The sequence below is a fragment of the Dermacentor albipictus genome, chromosome 4 (assembly GCF_038994185.2).
Source record: "Dermacentor albipictus isolate Rhodes 1998 colony chromosome 4, USDA_Dalb.pri_finalv2, whole genome shotgun sequence".
NCBI classification, from domain to species: Eukaryota; Metazoa; Arthropoda; class Arachnida; order Ixodida; family Ixodidae; genus Dermacentor; species Dermacentor albipictus.
The window spans coordinates 174,943,076-174,961,269 of record NC_091824.1 but is presented as its reverse complement, the minus strand read 5'-3'; the positions used below and the strand labels follow the sequence as shown (position 1 = coordinate 174,961,269).

At 45.8% G+C, this 18,194-nt stretch overlaps 1 protein-coding gene across 1 annotated transcript in view; it reads left to right on the top strand.

Moving 5' to 3' along the window:
• LOC135913624 (amine oxidase [flavin-containing]-like) overlaps positions 1 to 18,194 on the top strand; it is a 125,875-nt gene that overhangs the window by 78,437 nt on the left and 29,244 nt on the right. The window contains exons 2-3 of the mRNA XM_070537845.1: positions 15,624 to 15,718; positions 17,292 to 17,435. Coding sequence (XP_070393946.1) covers positions 15,624 to 15,718; positions 17,292 to 17,435 — 239 coding nt within the window. The remainder of the gene's footprint in view (positions 1 to 15,623; positions 15,719 to 17,291; positions 17,436 to 18,194) is intronic.

The window sequence follows — 18,194 nt, the reverse complement described above, 5'->3', positions numbered from 1 at the left end:
TCGCTTGTTCGCGTTTGTGTCCGATGCCATTGTGTATCTGTTATAGTTTCGTCGGTGGATGCTTTTATCCCACATGTGCGCGTTAAGGCATGCGTTAGCGTGGATTTCTGGTGTTGTTTACCTCAGTTAGACGTGCTTAGTTTATCCTAATGGCTTGTATTTTTGTCTTAGTTCTATTTTTTTACGTTGGTGACTTTGGGTTCTAGCTGCTAATGAGTAGCTCCGGTGTCGCATAGCTATGGTTGTTTGTTTGTTTCTGGTATTTTGGTTTGGTCGGCACCTGAGCCGCTAGCATTAAATTGATGCCTTGGATGGCAGTCATTGCTTGGCGAAACGAAAGTCCGGCAGATAATGGCAGCGGATCCTGGAAAGGGGTAGCCGCAGAGATCCGGGAGAAGCCTTTCTCCTGCGGTGGACTTTAGATTGGTGAAGTTGACGGTTGCTTCGAACTAAGGCGAGGCGCAGTTCGCCATCATTGGAAAGCCAGCCCGGCGAATGCACGGGCGGCAGTCATACAACGGCTGACCGCCCTTCAAGAAGAGCCAGCCCTGCAGGGAGATCTTGTTTGCCGTCTTCACCTTGTGCCTCGAGTTAAGCGCCTGCTTAATGCGAACCAATCGGCTCTGCGCGAGAGGGAATCCGGGAGAAGGAAAAAAGGTCGGAATGCTCCTACTTTTGAGTTCCATTCTGGCCCCCGCCACGCTGCTACCTTTATTACTCTGTTTGCGGTTTTTATAAAGCTCCTACGCTCCCCAAAATCAATTTGAGGATAAGGATTTTTTTATTTGTGAGTTAGCTTTTTCAAGAACTGTTCCCTTTCCAATGTAACACTTTGCTTCAGCATTTTGCATGGCGCCATCTTCTTTAGCCTATTGTCTCCGAAAGCAGCATCCTACCGCTGTGCACACTTCACTGATTGCTAAATTATAAACAAAAAATATGCGGATCGGGAAATATTTAAATTCTTCAGCGTTTAGTGCAATACGAGAGCTGATGGTACACGTGACCTTGCATACACCACTTGTGTTTGTCAACGTAGTACACATGACGCACAGCGAGACGTGTTTGCTTGAGGCCGTTGTTGTGTGCCATCGTTCATAGCCTGCGAGAAGATAAGCATTGTCATTACCTCACGCCGCGTATAGCATCGTGGAAGAAGTCTTACACTTTAATCAAATTATGGGGCTGTACGGGCCAAATTCACAATCTGTGAGGCACCCGGTAGGGGGGGACTCCGGGTTAAATTGGACCACATGGGATTCTTTAGCATGCAACTAAATTAAAGTACACGAGTATTTTTGCATTTCGCTTCCGTCGAAATGGGGCTGCCGGAGTCGGGAGCGAACCTGCGACCTCTAGCAATGCCATAGCCACAAAGCTTCTGCGGCGGGTAAGCAATTGTTGATTTGATGGGCGGCCGTTGCCGTAGCGTTGTATAAGCGCTTCGATGCTTTAATGTTACAGTGGCTTGCGTCTGCGCACCCTATGCCACTTTTCCGCTTGACAAATTTGCATGGCGTTTATCTTTCAGAAATAGCAGAAACATAACGTACCATACCTAGAACCTAAATTTATCCAGTATGTCTGCAATTGCTGCCGTGTCTTGCAGTACCGTTTCCTCGCTTTCTTACGTCGCATTTCTCTCTCACGCACTTCGTCCTTGTATGCAATGCTGCCACGAGCGAAGAGTGACGAAGCTGCTATTCGCTCGTTTCGTTCTACCGGATGTACCAATTCTCTGTCTTCTCTTTCTACTCCCTCTATACTATTCTCTCTACCTACCCTCTGGACTACTGTCTGTTAGTACAAAGATGAGCATTGAATCTTCCGCTATGCGCTTGCAGAGAGCTTACGGATAACTTCAGCAGTCTGGAGGGCATTGTGGCGATGCCTATAGGGAGCTCCAGAGGACATTGTGACAACGCGACGGAAAGGTCCAAACGAGTTTCTCGCATCACATTTTCTTTCAGCTGCGTTCCCTTACTCCGACGCGGTGCGCCAGTCAGTAGCAGTATATAGCAGTAGCAGCAGCAAGGGAAAATTTGAAGAAAGTGGGAAAGAAAGCTTCGCTTTCGAATTCATTCATTCGTTGCTTTTCGTTTCTTCTGTTCTGGTGCAGCTGCCCTCGCATCTGAACCGCGTGATCAGGTGTTCGCGCGGGTACTGCGCATGCAGGGAAGTTCGCTCTCACAGAAGTTCAGCAATGCACGCATGCTTCTACCGCCTGTGGCCACGGGCAGAGTGCCAGAACGCGCTATTGTAGTTCGTGTCGGAGGAAGCTCAGGAAGCTCGAAGAAGCAGGCAAACACACCACCCGATGCAGAAGCACATAAAACGCGGCAGGCTCGTGACTACGCTGCTGCAAGCAAACAATGGACCGACGAAGCGCCAAATTAAGTGCCGTCGGCGCGAAGACTCGCTGGAGCGGCGAGAGGGAGGGAGCTCCCCGGGCGCTGCATCGGCGTTCTCGGAGAAAGCTCCGGCAGCGCGCTTTGGTGAGCAAACAAGACTGCAACGCATGAAAGAGCGGGCCATGTACCATGCATGGTCACAATCATCCTATAAGCCTTGCCAATCACCCATAGAATAAATTAGGCAAGGCGTTATCTAGCTCGGTAGACGACCTAACGGTGAACTTGCCAGCGAAAACGCTGGCGGGGCGAAGCAGGTGTGTGTGTGTGTGTATATATATATATATATATATATATATATATATATATATATATATATATATATATATATATATATATATATATATATATATATATATATATATATATATATATATATATATATTGTTACGGCGCAACCCCAGGAGTGGCGCCCGCTGGAAGACGATTTGACGTGTAGAGGTGAAATCGGTCTCGACAGCCATCTTGTTTATGCATCGTTGCATCTCGTGTAAATACTGGAAATACATCGTTATATGTGACGTCCGCAACATAACAATATATATATATATATATATATATATATATATATATATATATATATATATATATATATATATATATATATATACATATAGTTCTTCGACCGTGACACACAAGTTGCTAGCAGAAGAAACTTATTGAACACTGTCATTTCCACATGACAAAAAAACTCCCCACCAACCAAATTGAAATATTGTACTTGGGTGCCTTATTTGTACAGTATCTAGCTGGGCGAGTCGGTACATCTTCATAACTGTGGTACAGAACAAAACGTCGTCCAATTACGTATCAGTTTTTGGCGCACGTTGCCGCAGCAGCATAGTTTTCTTCCTCACGTCTTTCACTCCATCATGGTCGTTTTCTCTGTGAAATGGGGAGAAGTGCTAGACGGGGCACGCGTCTTTAGTGCTGGCGTGTCAGATTTGAAACAGAGCCCAACTCGTATTTACTAGTCTTTTTCATCGGCTAATTGAAATATATGACGGATGGCGTTCATACTCATTTTACGCACGTATCGTGTTGTGAGGAGAGCAAATCGCTTCATAAGGAGAGAAACGAATAATTACGGTCTGACATTTCATTGTTTCTTTTTTTTGTTTTTTGTTCAGTCCGCATCCAATCGTGCGAGCTACATGCAACATACACAACTCTGAAACAACATGCTCCAGAGTTGCATCATCTATGTTGGTCATTCCATAGGTTCTTTTCTGTAACTATTGTGCCCGTCTGTGCACCTTAGGCACGAAGATTAGTGGAATAAACAACAGCGCTGCATGTTTCGTAGGTGGTCCGCAGGATGGTGCCGATGACTCCGCGACTCGCATTGCGGTCATGAGCCCATACCCCCGCCGAGTGTTTATTGGATCGCAAGGACTCTGGCTCAGCCCAAGTCAAGTAGGCCGTGTTTGTTCGCCCCGAGAGGGCGGCCTCGCAAGAGCGCTCCCAGCAAAGACGAAGACAATGTCACAAAGGAGGCGATAGCATGACCACGGGAGCAGCCGAACGATAGCCGGCCCTGTTCGATACTGTCAAGAGCAGGCTCCTGCCGTACTGTATACACACGACGTGACTGGAGAGCAGTCAGTGTTGCGACGAACGACAAGCTTGAGGACTGACAGGTGCGCTCAGGAGTGCCTTGTAACTGTTCACTGCAGCTTCGATTAGGGGGTATCATACGCTTCCCGATGGCGGCCGCGTTTGACGAAGCTTTGTCGGTTCAGAAACTGAGTGCAGGTAGATTTTTCTAGGACAGGTAGAGGCGGCATCTACATGCAAGCACTGCTCTGTATAGCCTACAGGTCGCTTAATAAGTGCAACGAGACCTTTTAGACACCACGTGCTCTTAAGAAATTTTAGCATCGCGGAGGCAACTGCAGTTGCTTTTGCTCGCAAGGAAGAGTTCACGAGTTTGTCTGTGCTTTACTTAAATACTTTTGCTTAATGATTTGCGAATCTTTTCAGTTATCCCTCTGTACATTGCGATTTCTGATGCATATTATTTCCGCTCCTTTTACAAATCTGACTTAAAAAACGGAACAACGCTACATCAGTCACGACGATTTTTTTTTTTTTACAGCAACGTTGTTTATGGCTAGGGCTCCGCGAAAGTTTCATGTGCGAGATCAAAAGCTATTGTCATCGGCAATGGCTCGTGCCACTGCTCGTGCGTTTGTCGTCGTCGTCCTCCACAGCTGACTCCGATGATGCTCACCATACCAGCGTTTCCATACTGCCGCTCCCTCTGCGACGAAGCTGACGGCACTGATCCATTGCCCGTCGGTGCGGTGATGTCGGTCTCAAATTCATTGTCTCAACATATCGCGAAATGAAAACACGGATGTGTACAACGAATGTGTATAACGAATCTATAACATGAATGAGCGCAAATGTATAAAAATAAATGTTTTGCGTACCTTTCATCACAATAACCACCGATCAAAACAATAAATGTGTTCGTACCTTTGTTCCAAATTCTGTGTCACTTCTTTGTCGTGAGCTACACAACTACGCTGGTCATCCACCTTCACAGAGTGGAATGGCTCATGAATTTTTTAATCTATACAAACTAAAAATATTAATGATAACATGGCACACTTGCACGTTTAAATTCTGGCATTATTTTCCTTGGAGCAGCATTGAGGTCTTTTTTCGCTAATTTAGTTTTTCCCACAGGCAAAAGCCGAATAATGGTGTTAATTGCGCAACCGCAGCTTCCACGGGAACATTTTTCGGATGATGATGATGATGATGATGATGATGATCTATTGGCATCCCTTTTGAAATGAGGCGTCGACAAATATTCGCCCAGCCCACCTGGCGCGTAGAGCAGCGCCATCTTCTCGCAGCCGCAATGTGAAAGAGCATGGCAGAAACTGGCTCGCTGCATTTCGCTCTTTCTTGTTGAGGGCAATGCATGGTGGAGACGTCGAAAGTACAACAGCGAATCCATAAAGCGGAGAGATAAGAAGAACACGGCGGCCAGTAACAATCCGCAATGAACTACTTAGTTACATAGCCACACAATGAAAAATCGCGACATCGTCACACTTTTACGATAGTGCTGGGAAGAAGACTAATATGAACTCCATGGAGGAGCATCAATTCGCAATCCTGCAGCTTCACTTCATTCTTTATCTTTTTCATTATTTCTGTTCTGTTCGTGCTTAAGTGGTCTCTTAGTCTGGCTGAATACTTATTCAGCAAACTACCGTCGACGCGTTAAAGAGGATCAGTTGCGCTACTCGTTCCTTGGGTCGTACTGCGCAGACGGTACGACCACAAGAAGAAGGACAAGACGACACACAAAGCTCAAACTACCAACAAAGGCTTATTTTTTCAGAGCACAATTTTATACGCTCGTATGAAGTCATCACGCGTGAGCAATTAATTGCCTCCAACAAGCTTCATATCGTAAAAGTTAAAAGATGGGATGCTTATGCACTCCGTTTCTAATCTCAAAATATTTTCAGCCTCAGTGATTTCTCTTGCGAGCTTGTCGTGCATGAAGCGTACAACGGTGCATGCGCTGAACAATGATTCACATCCACAGAATTTACAGTGAATAGCGAGCCACCCATCACGTGTATTTTTGACATTGTTATTGTGTTTTCTAAGTATTTCATTAAGCCACCTGCCCGTCTACCTGATATACTTCTTACCACAATAGAAGGGGACACTACGAACGGAATTAGTAGTGCAGGGAAAACACGTGATCTTGTGTTTCTTTTCACAGTCTTTTGGTCTCCTATCGCCGTCGTTACGATGACAGAGTCCAAGGAGTCTCCGAGGGTCTCAAAAAAGTTACTTTTATTTTCGATCGATCTGCAACTTTTTTTTTTTTCAGATTATGGGCTACCTTGTGGTAATACGGTATAGCAGATACCTTCTTTTCTTTATCAGCTGGAGACTGCTCTGTGGTTGGCGGACGCCGAAGTTCTTTGCGCAAGGCTTCAGCAACAGAAGTTTGCATTTACAAAGGGTAGCTGGGCTCTGATAGCCGGTTTGACTGGTTATCTAGGCTAGCTGCTAATTCATGTTCACGTGATTTAGAGTGTTACGGAAGAGAAAGTTAGCGATGACCTTGTTTGCTAATTTAGAGTGTGTCGAGGTGTAAGGCAGATCGGGCTTATTACAACGTTTCTGATAACGCCAGCAAAAACTTGGGGTGAAAAATGAATACAGTGTCAACAAATTTAAGCCTTGCTCAAGAAAATTCGGCATTCGGCAACCGCAGAGCAGCCTGCGGCGGATAAACCGAAGAAGGTAGCTGTTTACATCGTATTACTTTTACTTTCTCTCACTTTATTAGCTTAAAGGCCCCACTATGGGGGTATTACATAAGGGGTGGGTGTACAGAAAGCAAGACACGTTGACCATTCAAGATGAGTAGTGAGCTCTTACAGCGTCAATGAAGGCGTGTGGGTTGATGATGGCCACGATGACGTGGGGAAGGCCGTTCCAGCCTACAGTGGTGCGTGGAAAAAAAAAAGACGAAAAGTTGAGAGCATGGGTTCGGGGACGAGCAATACTTAGGGAATGGGCTGTACGAAGTGATATACGAGCTAATAGTAAGACGTAAGGTATCTGATTGAGATAACTATGATATATTTTGTGAATTAGGGATAGACTAGCGATGCGACGCCGACAGTGAAGGGCGGGGGGGGGGCGGGGGGGGCAGACCTGTTTTTGCCTTTACTGAACATATGCTTATGTTGTATGAATACGATGAGAGGATGAACCTAGTAGAGCGATTCTGCACAATCTCTAGTGCACTTATAAGATAAATTTGGGGCCCTATAACGTAAAACTATTCCAATATGTTTCTATTCCAATCTCCTGACGTCAAATTTGCGTAACCGCCAACGCAAGCACCGGGTGGTCACCCGCAGGGTTGTCTGAACAGACCAATATACGCTCTCCTAGTTCGTAGGAGGTCACTTTTGTTTGTTTGAAAAACCAATAACATTGCCTACACTGAGCGGCTTGTCGTATCTAATTGGCTGACAAGAGGCGAGGAGAACGCTCAAGTGCAGAGGGATTCGATGGGGCCGAGCCACTGCACTGAAAGTCGATAACCGGATGAAGATGGTGGTGCCGGCGTCTACGATTCGTCGGCTTACCCTTACTTAGCTTGCGGTGGCTGGTCGAAAATCGCGGCGGCATGCAACGGAAGCTCAAGACTGACGCTGAAACGGACCCTCAGCAAAGAAGAGTTGGCAGAATGAGGGGGTAAACGTGCTGAAAGTGCTCGAAAACGTTACACGGCCACGCAAGAAGCTTTATTATACGCAAATACACCCATGCTCTCCAGCAGGTGCGAGTAGCCAGCGTCTGAGCGATCGGCGGCAGCCATCTTCTATTCCTTTCGGAACGGGGCAGCCTGCGGCTATTCCGAAGAAAATTCAGTTTTGTTCGGCAAATTAAGGCATATTTATCGCGTACACGTCACTTTGACGCGGTGAGTTCTTGCGGTTTTGTGACGTCGCGTGACAGGCAGGTGAAGTGGGTGCAGCCCGAAAACTTTTTACCAATAGCCGAGGGCTAATGGCGAAAAGGGGTCGAATCAGAAATAACTGTTTTTCTTTTTTCTGTCAAATCATGCATAATCAGTGTGTACACATCATATCAGATGGGGAGGTATCGCGGTTTTCGTGACGTCGCGTGACAGACAGGTGAAGTGGGGGTGGTCGAAACAAGTTTTTGACCAATCGTGGGGGGCTGATAGCAGAATTAGAATAGAAAAGTTTGGAATAGTTCTACGTTATAGCGCCCCTGATTAGGGTTCCAAATTTCTGACGCGTATTCGACTTTAGGGCGAATTAGAGAGCTGTGTGCAATGAGTTTAACATGAGGAGTGCAATTTCGTAAATAACTGCTGCTGTGCTGTGATAGATGAACCATGCTGTGATAGATGAAAAAAGCTATTGGAATCAAGGAAGTCCACTTATACGACAAAATATCGCATAATCTAAAGAGGAAGTAGCAGAACGATCAAAAATAAAAGTAGTTTTTTATGTCCCTCGGAGACTTCTTGGGCTCTGCCATCGTAACGACAGCGATAGGAGACCAAATGAATGTGAAAGTAAACACGATCACGTCTGTCCCCTACGCTAGCAATGTCGTTCATAGTAACCCCCTCTCTTGTGGTAAGGAGTATATCGGGCAGACGGGCAGCTGCCTTAATAATTTACTTAGAGAGCACAATAACAGTGTCAAAAATGCACGTGATGGATGGCTCGTTATTCACTACAAATCCTGTGGATGTGAACCATTGTTTAGCACATGCACCACTGTATGCTTCACGGGCTTCGCGGCTGTGCCACTACACAGACCTCTAACCCGTTCATCCTGATCATGCAGATTGGTAGCTGGTACCATAGGTCTACTAAAAGATCAAGTGATTACTGTTTGGTGTAGCTGCCGAGCCCACAGTGCTGCTATTTACTTGTTACTGAATGTTTTAATGTCACGCGCGCCTTGCAAATGCTATCAGGGGATCTAGAGACAAACCCTGGTCCTTACAAAGTTATCCTGGACGAGTTGAAAAAGTTATCCGCCGGCCAATCGACACTAATATCTGTGCTACAAGGTCTTAAAACCCAGCTAGCGAATACAAACCAAATTATCACTAATCTTAGTGCGCGCATTGCTGATTTAGAAAATCATTGTCAAGATCTTCTAACCCTCCGAACAGAACTAGAAACCATAAACACTAAGACCATTCAGTTAGCTCACCAAGTGTGTGACGTAGAAGAGCGTCTTGATGGCCTCGGGAATTGCCCCCGCCGTAACATTCTAATATTTCACGGTCTTTCGGACACTAATCTCAAGGAAACATACGCTCAATCAGAACAAATAATAATTCACCACTGCCATGAACGCCTTGGCCTTACAATCGAACCAAAAGATATAGAGCGTGCGCACCGCCCAGGGCGGCACACTACAAATCGCAAACGACCCCCCCCCCCATAATAGTGAAACTTTCATCCTTCAAAACTAATGAATCTATTAAAGCGAAAGCTTTACTACGCCAGCCAGCGAGCGATTTCGGCTCGTCGCGCCGTATGCCATATGCAGGCAGCCGTATGCCATATGCCATGGCCGACGAATGACCTTGAGCCGCCGTTGCCTAGCAACGCCGCAGCCGTGCTTCAGCAGATGGCGCTGCCGTCGCCGCTCGCTCCACCACGTGTTCCGCTGGGGTAGAGGGAGAGGAGGTGTCGCCTCGCGGGGGTATATATATATGCGCTGTCGCATTTGGAGGCGATCCCACCGCTGGCAACCAGTTGTCGGAGTTGAGGAGGACGTCGGGATGAAAACTGGAGGTTTATTTACATTATTAACAGTGAGAGGACCAAGAAATTAACAGTCATAAAGTCATTACGGGCCGGCAGCAACTCGGACGCTGCGGCCCGTGGCAAGAAGCTCGAAAGAGATGAATGAAGGAATACTCCAGGAATGCTCCCGGTCTCTGGCTTTTATGCCCTTCGGTGTATCGAAGTCACGTCACGTTCGGCCAATCGGCGTGCCCGCTCAGGTGACGCCATTTTCGGCCAATCGGTGAGCCCGTTCAGGTGCCGTCATTTTTGGCCAATGGTAGGCGCCCGTGCGATTGTGTCACACCCGGCGGGGAGGGTCACTCCTTGGTCCCTAATTGTCCGAGTGCTTACTTCTCTCTGCGGTCTTGCCTTCCCGGTCTGCAACTACCGTGACAAAGGCGGACGGGGGGGGGGGAAGGGGGATTGCTGCCAGGGCTTCACGGTGCATTACACCCGTCTTGCCTCTTGGACCCACGTTACCTGGAACAGTGCCAGGCTCTCGCTGCACTTTCGGGAAGAGTCAAGCAGTGAATAGCTCCAGAGGCGGCGTACGAGGTGGGGGCCGCCAACTTGCTTGCACGTGCCGCGCCTCGGGAATGTGGTATACGTGCTTCTGCGCTCCTTAATTAGCTGTGGCGCGATTCGATGTGGTCTGATGAACTTGAAGGAGGCCCAGGAAAAGGCCCCGTATCTAACAGTGCTTCGCTTCAGTGTATTTAGTCGTTATGGAGAGCGCGAAAGAGACGCAACAACGACAGAACTAAGCGAGGAAAAGACAACGCGCTCAAGAGACACCAGAAGAACGTGCCGCATGACTGGAGAAGTGTCGTAAAAGCCTAGTCGTTACCTGAACAGTGTGCCTTTCCGTGTCTATACAATAGAGCTAAACCAAACGCTTAACCACAAGCTAACACCACAAGCGTAGCCATGCAGCTTTTGCTTTCGCAGTTCAACTAGGGTTAACCAGAGCTAAGCAACAGGCATTTTTCTTTCAAACGGCCCGAAACTAAAAGGTAAACTCAGCATTGGCGAAGATTTCACTCATCCCGTTCGAACTGCGCGAAAGCAGTTCGTTACCTTTGCTAGGAGCAAATCTGTGCAATTTTCTTTGCATTTCAAGACTTTGCACATTGGATATCAGCGACACACCTTTGACGACGTAGCGGTAATTGTCAGTTAGGTATCAGCCTCGTAAAAGTGCTAGATCAAACCTTTCGTTTTCTGTTATTTACACTAACATACGTAGTTTTCTTCCTGAGTGCATGCTCCTGTCTAATCTATTGCAGTCATCTGGCAGTAATATACTAATATTCACTGAAACGTCGCTTACGGACGACATTTCAGATACAGAGGTCCTGGCTGACTTGCCAAACTTTAACATTTTTCGTCGTGACCGCACAAACGCACGTGGCGAGGGCGTACTAATCCCTGCTAACAAAGAGCTATCATGCTCCCTCATCAACATTACTTCACAAATTGAGTCACTATGGCTAATGTGCCGTGCCCCACCCGATACAGTAATACTTGGCGTATGCTACAGGCCCCATCGTACAGATCCAGATTTCTTACGTGAACTTAATGAAATATTATGTCAGCTTACTAATAAACACCCCACCGCACATATTCTCCTCAATGGCGATTTTAACTTCCCTAACATTGACTGGATGAATCAAACATCACCAATCACAGGAAATACTGAAGCAAGGGAATTTGTCGATGTTTGCCTGAACTTCAACTTTAGTCGACTGGTAACCGAACCAACACGCGTCACTAATTATTCTTCGAACATTTTATACTTAATGCTTACAAAGCGCTTAAAATCTATCGCATACTTACGTGAAATCAGGGATCACAAAGTAATTCATACTATATTTACTTTCGCCCAAAAAACACGCCACATCTTCAGCAAAACAACTTTTTTGAACGATAAGACCGATTACGACGCAATTAATAAGGAACTACAACAATTCCTGCCTGCGTTTAAATCCAGTCTCGATTCTCGTAATAACCACTGGCTAATTTTTAAGCACGAAATAATTTAGCTAACTAACAAATTCATCCCCAAGGTAAACTTCCTTGCCAATAAAAACAAACCATGGTTTTCAAAAGGCTTAAAAACTCAAGAAAACAAAAAGAAACGTATCTTACGTATTGCGAAACTTAATGGAAGTGTGTGCGCATGGGATAAGTACTATGCTGCAGAAGACGCGTTTTATACTTCAATCCGAAATGCTAAAGAGAAGTTTTATCACAGTGACTTACCTAAAATTCTAACAAGTAACCCTAGAAAATTCTGGGAAGTCGTAAACCCGCAAGCGCCACACGACATTAAACTTACGAACGATAATGGCGAGGAGGTAAGCGACGCTCATTGTGCTGAAGTGTTTAACATCGCCTTTTCATCCGTTTTACTAAAGAAGCTAATTTACGATTTCCTACGCCACCTGCTACAACATTACCAATGATGGCCCCAGTGACAATCTCTGTTGCTGGCATTTCGTCCCTCATCGACAAAATTAAACTGTCATCATCAGCCGTAGTCGACATTAACTCCAAACTGTTAAAATATACTAAACAAATTATTGCATAGCATCTTTCAATACTGTTCTCATTGTCGCTTGAAACAGGAGTTTCGCCAGACGACTGGAAAGTGGGAAAGTTCATTCCGGTCCACAAATCAGGTAACAAACAATCCCCTTTGAACTACCGTCCCATTTCACTAACGAGCGTCGCATGCAAAATCATGGAACATGTCATATACTCTCACGTAATGCACTTCCTGGACACGAACACTTTCTTTCATTGTTCGCAGCATGGCTTTCGAAAATATTTATCCTGTGAAACTCAACTGGCAACATTTATTCATGACTTACATTTCCATCTTGACCGTAACCTTCTGAGTGATGCCATATTTCTGGAGTTCGCTAAAGCATTCGACTAAGTGCCACACAAATGCCTGTTACTAAAACTTGCCCAGTTGAACCTGCACCCTCACATTCTCGGGTGGATTTCAGAATTTCTTACTAACCGTTCTCAGTACGTCTCTACAAAAATAAACGTTCTATCTCCCTCCCAGTAACATCGCGCGTCCCTCAAGGGCTTGTCCTCGCACACCTTCTGTTCCTAATATATTTAACGACCTACCCCAACCTTGTATCTTCTCATATCCGTATCTCGGCCGACGACTGCGTCGTCTATCGCACAATTTATAACCTTTCCGATTAAAATGCGCTCCAAAATGACCTTAACCGTGTACAGGAGTGGTGCGATCTTCGGCTAATGACACTTAATCTTACTAAATGCAAGCTCGTTTCATTTCAACGCCAGCATAATCCTTTACTTGTTTCTTACGTAATCTCTAACACCACTGTTGACCAAGTCTAATGCTATAAGTACCTTGGCGTCACCTTGTCCTGCGATCTTTCCTGGCGCGCACATGTGACCAATGTCTTATCATCAGCGAACGGATCTCTCAGTTTTTTAAAGCGTCAGTTGCGTCACGCCCCACAGGACATAAAGCTTCTCGTGTATAATTATCTAATGAGATCTAAGCTATAATATGCGACGCTCATCTGGAGTCCGAAACAGGTATACTTAATCAACGAATTAGAATCCGAACAAAATCGTGCAAAATAGGTTCATTCATTCTTCATACTCATATGACATAAGCATATCATCCCTCAAACGAGAAACTGGTCTCCCAAATCTTTCTGTGCGTCGCCGCAACGCCAGCCTCTGTCTACTTCACAAATTTTTTCACAGCTTCCTCAATCGCGCGCCCTACATCATCCCACCGACGCGCATCTCCCACCGCACTAGCCATCCGTATATATCAAACTGCACACTCATGTGCTCACACTACCACCTTCGCTGGCTCATTTTTTTCTTCATGCAGCAGTGGACTGGAATGGCCTTCCCCAAGAGATTGCAGCAATCACGTGCCCATCCGGTTTTACAGAAATTGTTACAGCACACTGTTCCGCATAAAGACTTATTTGTAACCTTCATTTGTTAGCCCATCTCTTATGTAATGCCCCCTAAACGGGGGTCTTTAAGGTAATAAGGTTAAGTGAAGTGAAGAAGTGAAGCATGAAAAGCTCGCAGGAGAAATCACTGAGGTTGAAGATATATTGAGATTATGTCCAGAGTGCATAAGCATCCCATCTGTTGACCACTCCGATAAGGAACTTGTTTTTCTTAGGAGGTAATAATTTGCGCACGTGCGATGACTTTGTAAAAGCGTATGAAATTGTGCTCTGAAAAAATGAACCTTTGGTTTGCGCTTCGTGTGTCGTCTTGTCCTGCTTCTTGTGGTCGTTCCGTCTGCGTTGTACAACCCGAACTCATGAACCAACGAGCCCAGATTTCCACCTCCTCGCATTGTTCGCCTTTAGCTCGGGGGCACCTGTCGAGGTGCATCGGAACGGAGAAACTGTTTTTTCTCGGCAACCACTGCAACGACTTTGATGAGATTTGTTGCGCTTAAAGGAGAAAGTCTAACTGCAGCAAGCGCATTTTTAATTCATGGAGTGATTGCTTTACAAAATTTAAAATCGCAAAGCTTCAAAGAGCTCATGAGTCAGGTTTCCAACTCTGTAAGTCAGAAATTAAAAAAAAGACAAAAAGAGGAAAGTCATACCACAGTTCTGTAGACAGCGCATCCAAGGCAAACGAAATTCGTGCACCCGCCGCGTTCATCCAGTGGCGATGGCGTTGCGCTGCTGAGTGCGAGGTGGTGAGATCGATCTCGGATATCGATGAGGGCGAAATGCAAAACACGTTCTTGTACTTGGATTTACGAGCACGCTGGAAAACCCCAGGTGGTCAGCGTCAATCCGGAGTCCCCCACTGCCACCTGCTTCATTATCAGATCGTAGCTCAGGCATGTAAGACTGCAAATTAATTTTATTAGTCGATATACATTATATACCGCTCTGAAATAAATCTAATTTTTGAGTGGGAATTTTGTAAAACCCTTGTAAACATTGTGACACTGTCACGTAAGCGGCAAGTTCATATATCACATTTGTACACTTTAGATACTCTAAGCCATGCAGTTTACTGTACTGCGACATATGTATTCTCGTGCTGAGTTACGGATTTGTAAACATCGTGCTAGTATTTTTTTTTCATTTGGCAATTTTCAACAATATTTGTGAAATATTCGAGCTCCTCAATCATCATTCTGCTTCCTAGAGTCGCTAGTGTAGAAGGGTGTAAAATTGGGCGAGTTGGTTCGGGTTCATTATGACGGCATCGCAAGTGGGACGGCAACGCAGAAAAGAAGTACACGGTAGAAGCCTGCCTTAAGGAAAGGCACGCCGTCACGTTCATGTGGCTGTAAGTCATTTTTCGAAAAAAAAAAAAACTTGTCATAACCAAGCACACGAATAACGGCACTTGAACTTATAGATGCTTTCCATATAAAGAGAAACCATGGATTTTGCATATCATTTCGTTCTGTCAGTTTGCTTGAGTGCGAGTCAGTCATCTTGGCTTGGTTTGGCTTAAGGTTTGGCTTAAGCCAGCAGTAGGAGTGTGTGCGCACACAGGCGGGCTTGTTGCATTTATTCCTTGCAGTTTGCAATGAACTGTCAACCATTCAGCTATCGGCCTGTGTACTTGCTTTCTGTACATCGCCGTCCCTTTTGCGCTGCCATCCTAGTGAGTAGAATTTAACGTTCTCTCTCGTAAGCAACACATTTCATTCAAATCCCCCCGGTGGTTGTCCTGTAAAGTCACGTTTTACATGTGTTTGAATGGGCAAATTGCACCAGGCTTCTTCATTTGAACGCACCGGTGGCCGAAGCAGATAGCGCCAGCTCTCGCAAGGGGCGACCGCGAAAGACCTCCTCTCCCTCTTTCTTCTCAGGCCTCGCAGCGGCTCGGCAGCTGCGCAAGGAGGGCGCGGAAGTCGTCGTGCTCGAGGCCAGGGATCGCGTCGGCGGACGGACGTACACGGTGCAGGTGAGGCTGTCGTGTATAATGCTCGTACATCGAAACTCATCGTCTGGAGCGAATGTTTACTCGAGTAAACATGACAGTTGAGCGCCGAAGTGGCAGATGCAACGAGTGAATGGAGAGACCGAACCGCATTGATGTCGTAGTTATTGGCAAAATCGGGGCCGGTGGTCACCGCTTCGCTTCGGAGCACACGCGATGCAATGATTGCGCGCACGATGTATGCGGTTCTCGCGTGTGGGCCTCTTGTGCCAACTTGCAGCGATGAACTGCAAGGTGCTCTAGATGCATACGCTGACACATGCGGGTATAAACCGACAGCTCTGGGATTCAAGATAACTCGTTTCCACGCTACATACCAGGTGTACTTTGAGAAGGTCCAAATTTAAAAAAAAAAATCCTATTGCAGATAGCACAATTCACACCCTTCATCTAAATTACTACATGAGGTGGCCGTTATGTCTACGAGAAATCAAAATGCCTAATTAAAGCATCAACATAATTACTCTAACGTCTTATTTTTTTCGGCACATTTTTAAATCTACGAACTATAGGCTCACCGGCTATAATTCGTAGATTTAAATCCGTTCGCGAGGCGTATCTGCTTGGAACGAGTTCTCTGGACTGCACCAGTTTCGAGATATTAATTTTCATTGTGTCCGACGAAATGCATTTGCTGTCCCAGTCACTTTAGTGCTTCAGTGCATAACACAGTGTTTTGTTAAAACTGGAACGCCAACGCGTTTCATCGCACACTTTGAAAATTAATACCTCGGAACCGGTGCAGTCCTGGGAATTCGTTCCAAGTGGATACGCCTTGCGAACTCACCAGCTATAATTTGCAAATTCAAATATATGTGAGGTAAGCTAATTAATTAAAAAGTAAATCAGCGCAATTATGTTCATTATTTAAGAGGCGTTTAGATATATCTTAGAACTAATGGCCCCGCCTTCTCGAGCAATTTAGTTCAAGGGTTTGTATTGTCCTATCTGCCACAGGCAATAATTAAATTTTTTTTTACCTTGTTAAAAAAAAAGGGACTCGCTATAGTTGGTGCATTCCTTTGCAGAAGTGGCAGTTCCAGGGCGCATATACAGGACGGCAAACGTGCGCATGTGCATAGCAGTTTATTGTTTAACGTTTTTCTTTTTTCCTTTCTGTTGAATGCTGTGCAGAAGCCAGTGGCATATTTGCTGCCAATATTTACGAAACTGATCAATGAGTGAATTAATTCATGAAATAACTGGGTATTTATTTATTTATTTATTTATTTATTTATTTATTTATTTATTTATTTATTTATTAAACGTAAGCTGACACCAAATTTCGACTGATTATTGAAATGCGAAAAGAAAGCACCCAAATTCCCCACCAAGGTATGTACTTATCCTGCGCACTTTTCAAGCTTTTAAAGCATCTCGAACATTCAAAGGTCCCTTTTCAACTTCAAGACGGCACGACACAACATGCCCGAGGGTGACTACGACATGAACGCCAACTCCTGCGGCTCGTGGGAACGACAGGCGTGCAACGGAGTTGTGCTTGCGTGACCTCTGGTCGCTGTACGGGCACTCGCAGGGCGATCACTATGGTTACCTGGACATCGGCGGCGCGTACATCGGCGCCACTCAACGGCACCTGCTACGCGTGCTCAAGGAGTTGGGCCTGGAGAAGCACCTGTACTGCGTCTACTACGAGGACTGGTCCGTTTTCACAATCCTGGTACGTCGTCCAGCTGCGCCGCATCCATTGCCTGTACGCGCAAGGAGAACACAACACATTCGAGGGATAAAGTAAAGAAAAAATTACCGACGATTACGTTACTTCCTAATGCGAAATTTGAGCGCAGCAAATAAGCTGTTTCACCTTTTCGATAGATTGAGGCAAAGAAATCGAGCAACACATGTATGCGCTATCACAGAATTTTTTTTTTATTTTTCACACGTATTCCTTTAACAAAGACTCCACTAACAGTTCTTGACAGTCATGAAGGAAGCTTTGTGGTCGGAGAAATAGACTGATATATGTTCGACTTGGTACACCAATGCTTGATTCTCAAAGACGAGATCTATACAAGTGCCTCGCGAGGTTGTCACAGCCGTGGGACGCGTTACGAGCGAGACGAACGGGATGTTCTCCCGCATAAGTGTTAGGAAATTGCTGTTTGTCTTTATGTCAACATTAAAGTCCCCCACTACTAACATCGGTGTGGATCGATGGACGGTTAATGCGAGTTGCAGGAAGTGCACGACGTCTTTCGTGAGTGCGGTAGGGGCGAAGTAGGCAGCTACTACCAGCAAGCCGTTGGGCTGATGAGCACATATACAGATCCGCCGCCACCGATCTGGCTCTCTGATTGCCACCGCACAGGGGTTGCATTGGAGGAGGAGCGAAGAAAGGAATTAAGTTCGAGCCGGCGCTTTGACAACCGGAGACTTGCAGGAAGAGGGGGGAGGGGGGCGGCGTGTACACCCAGCGGCA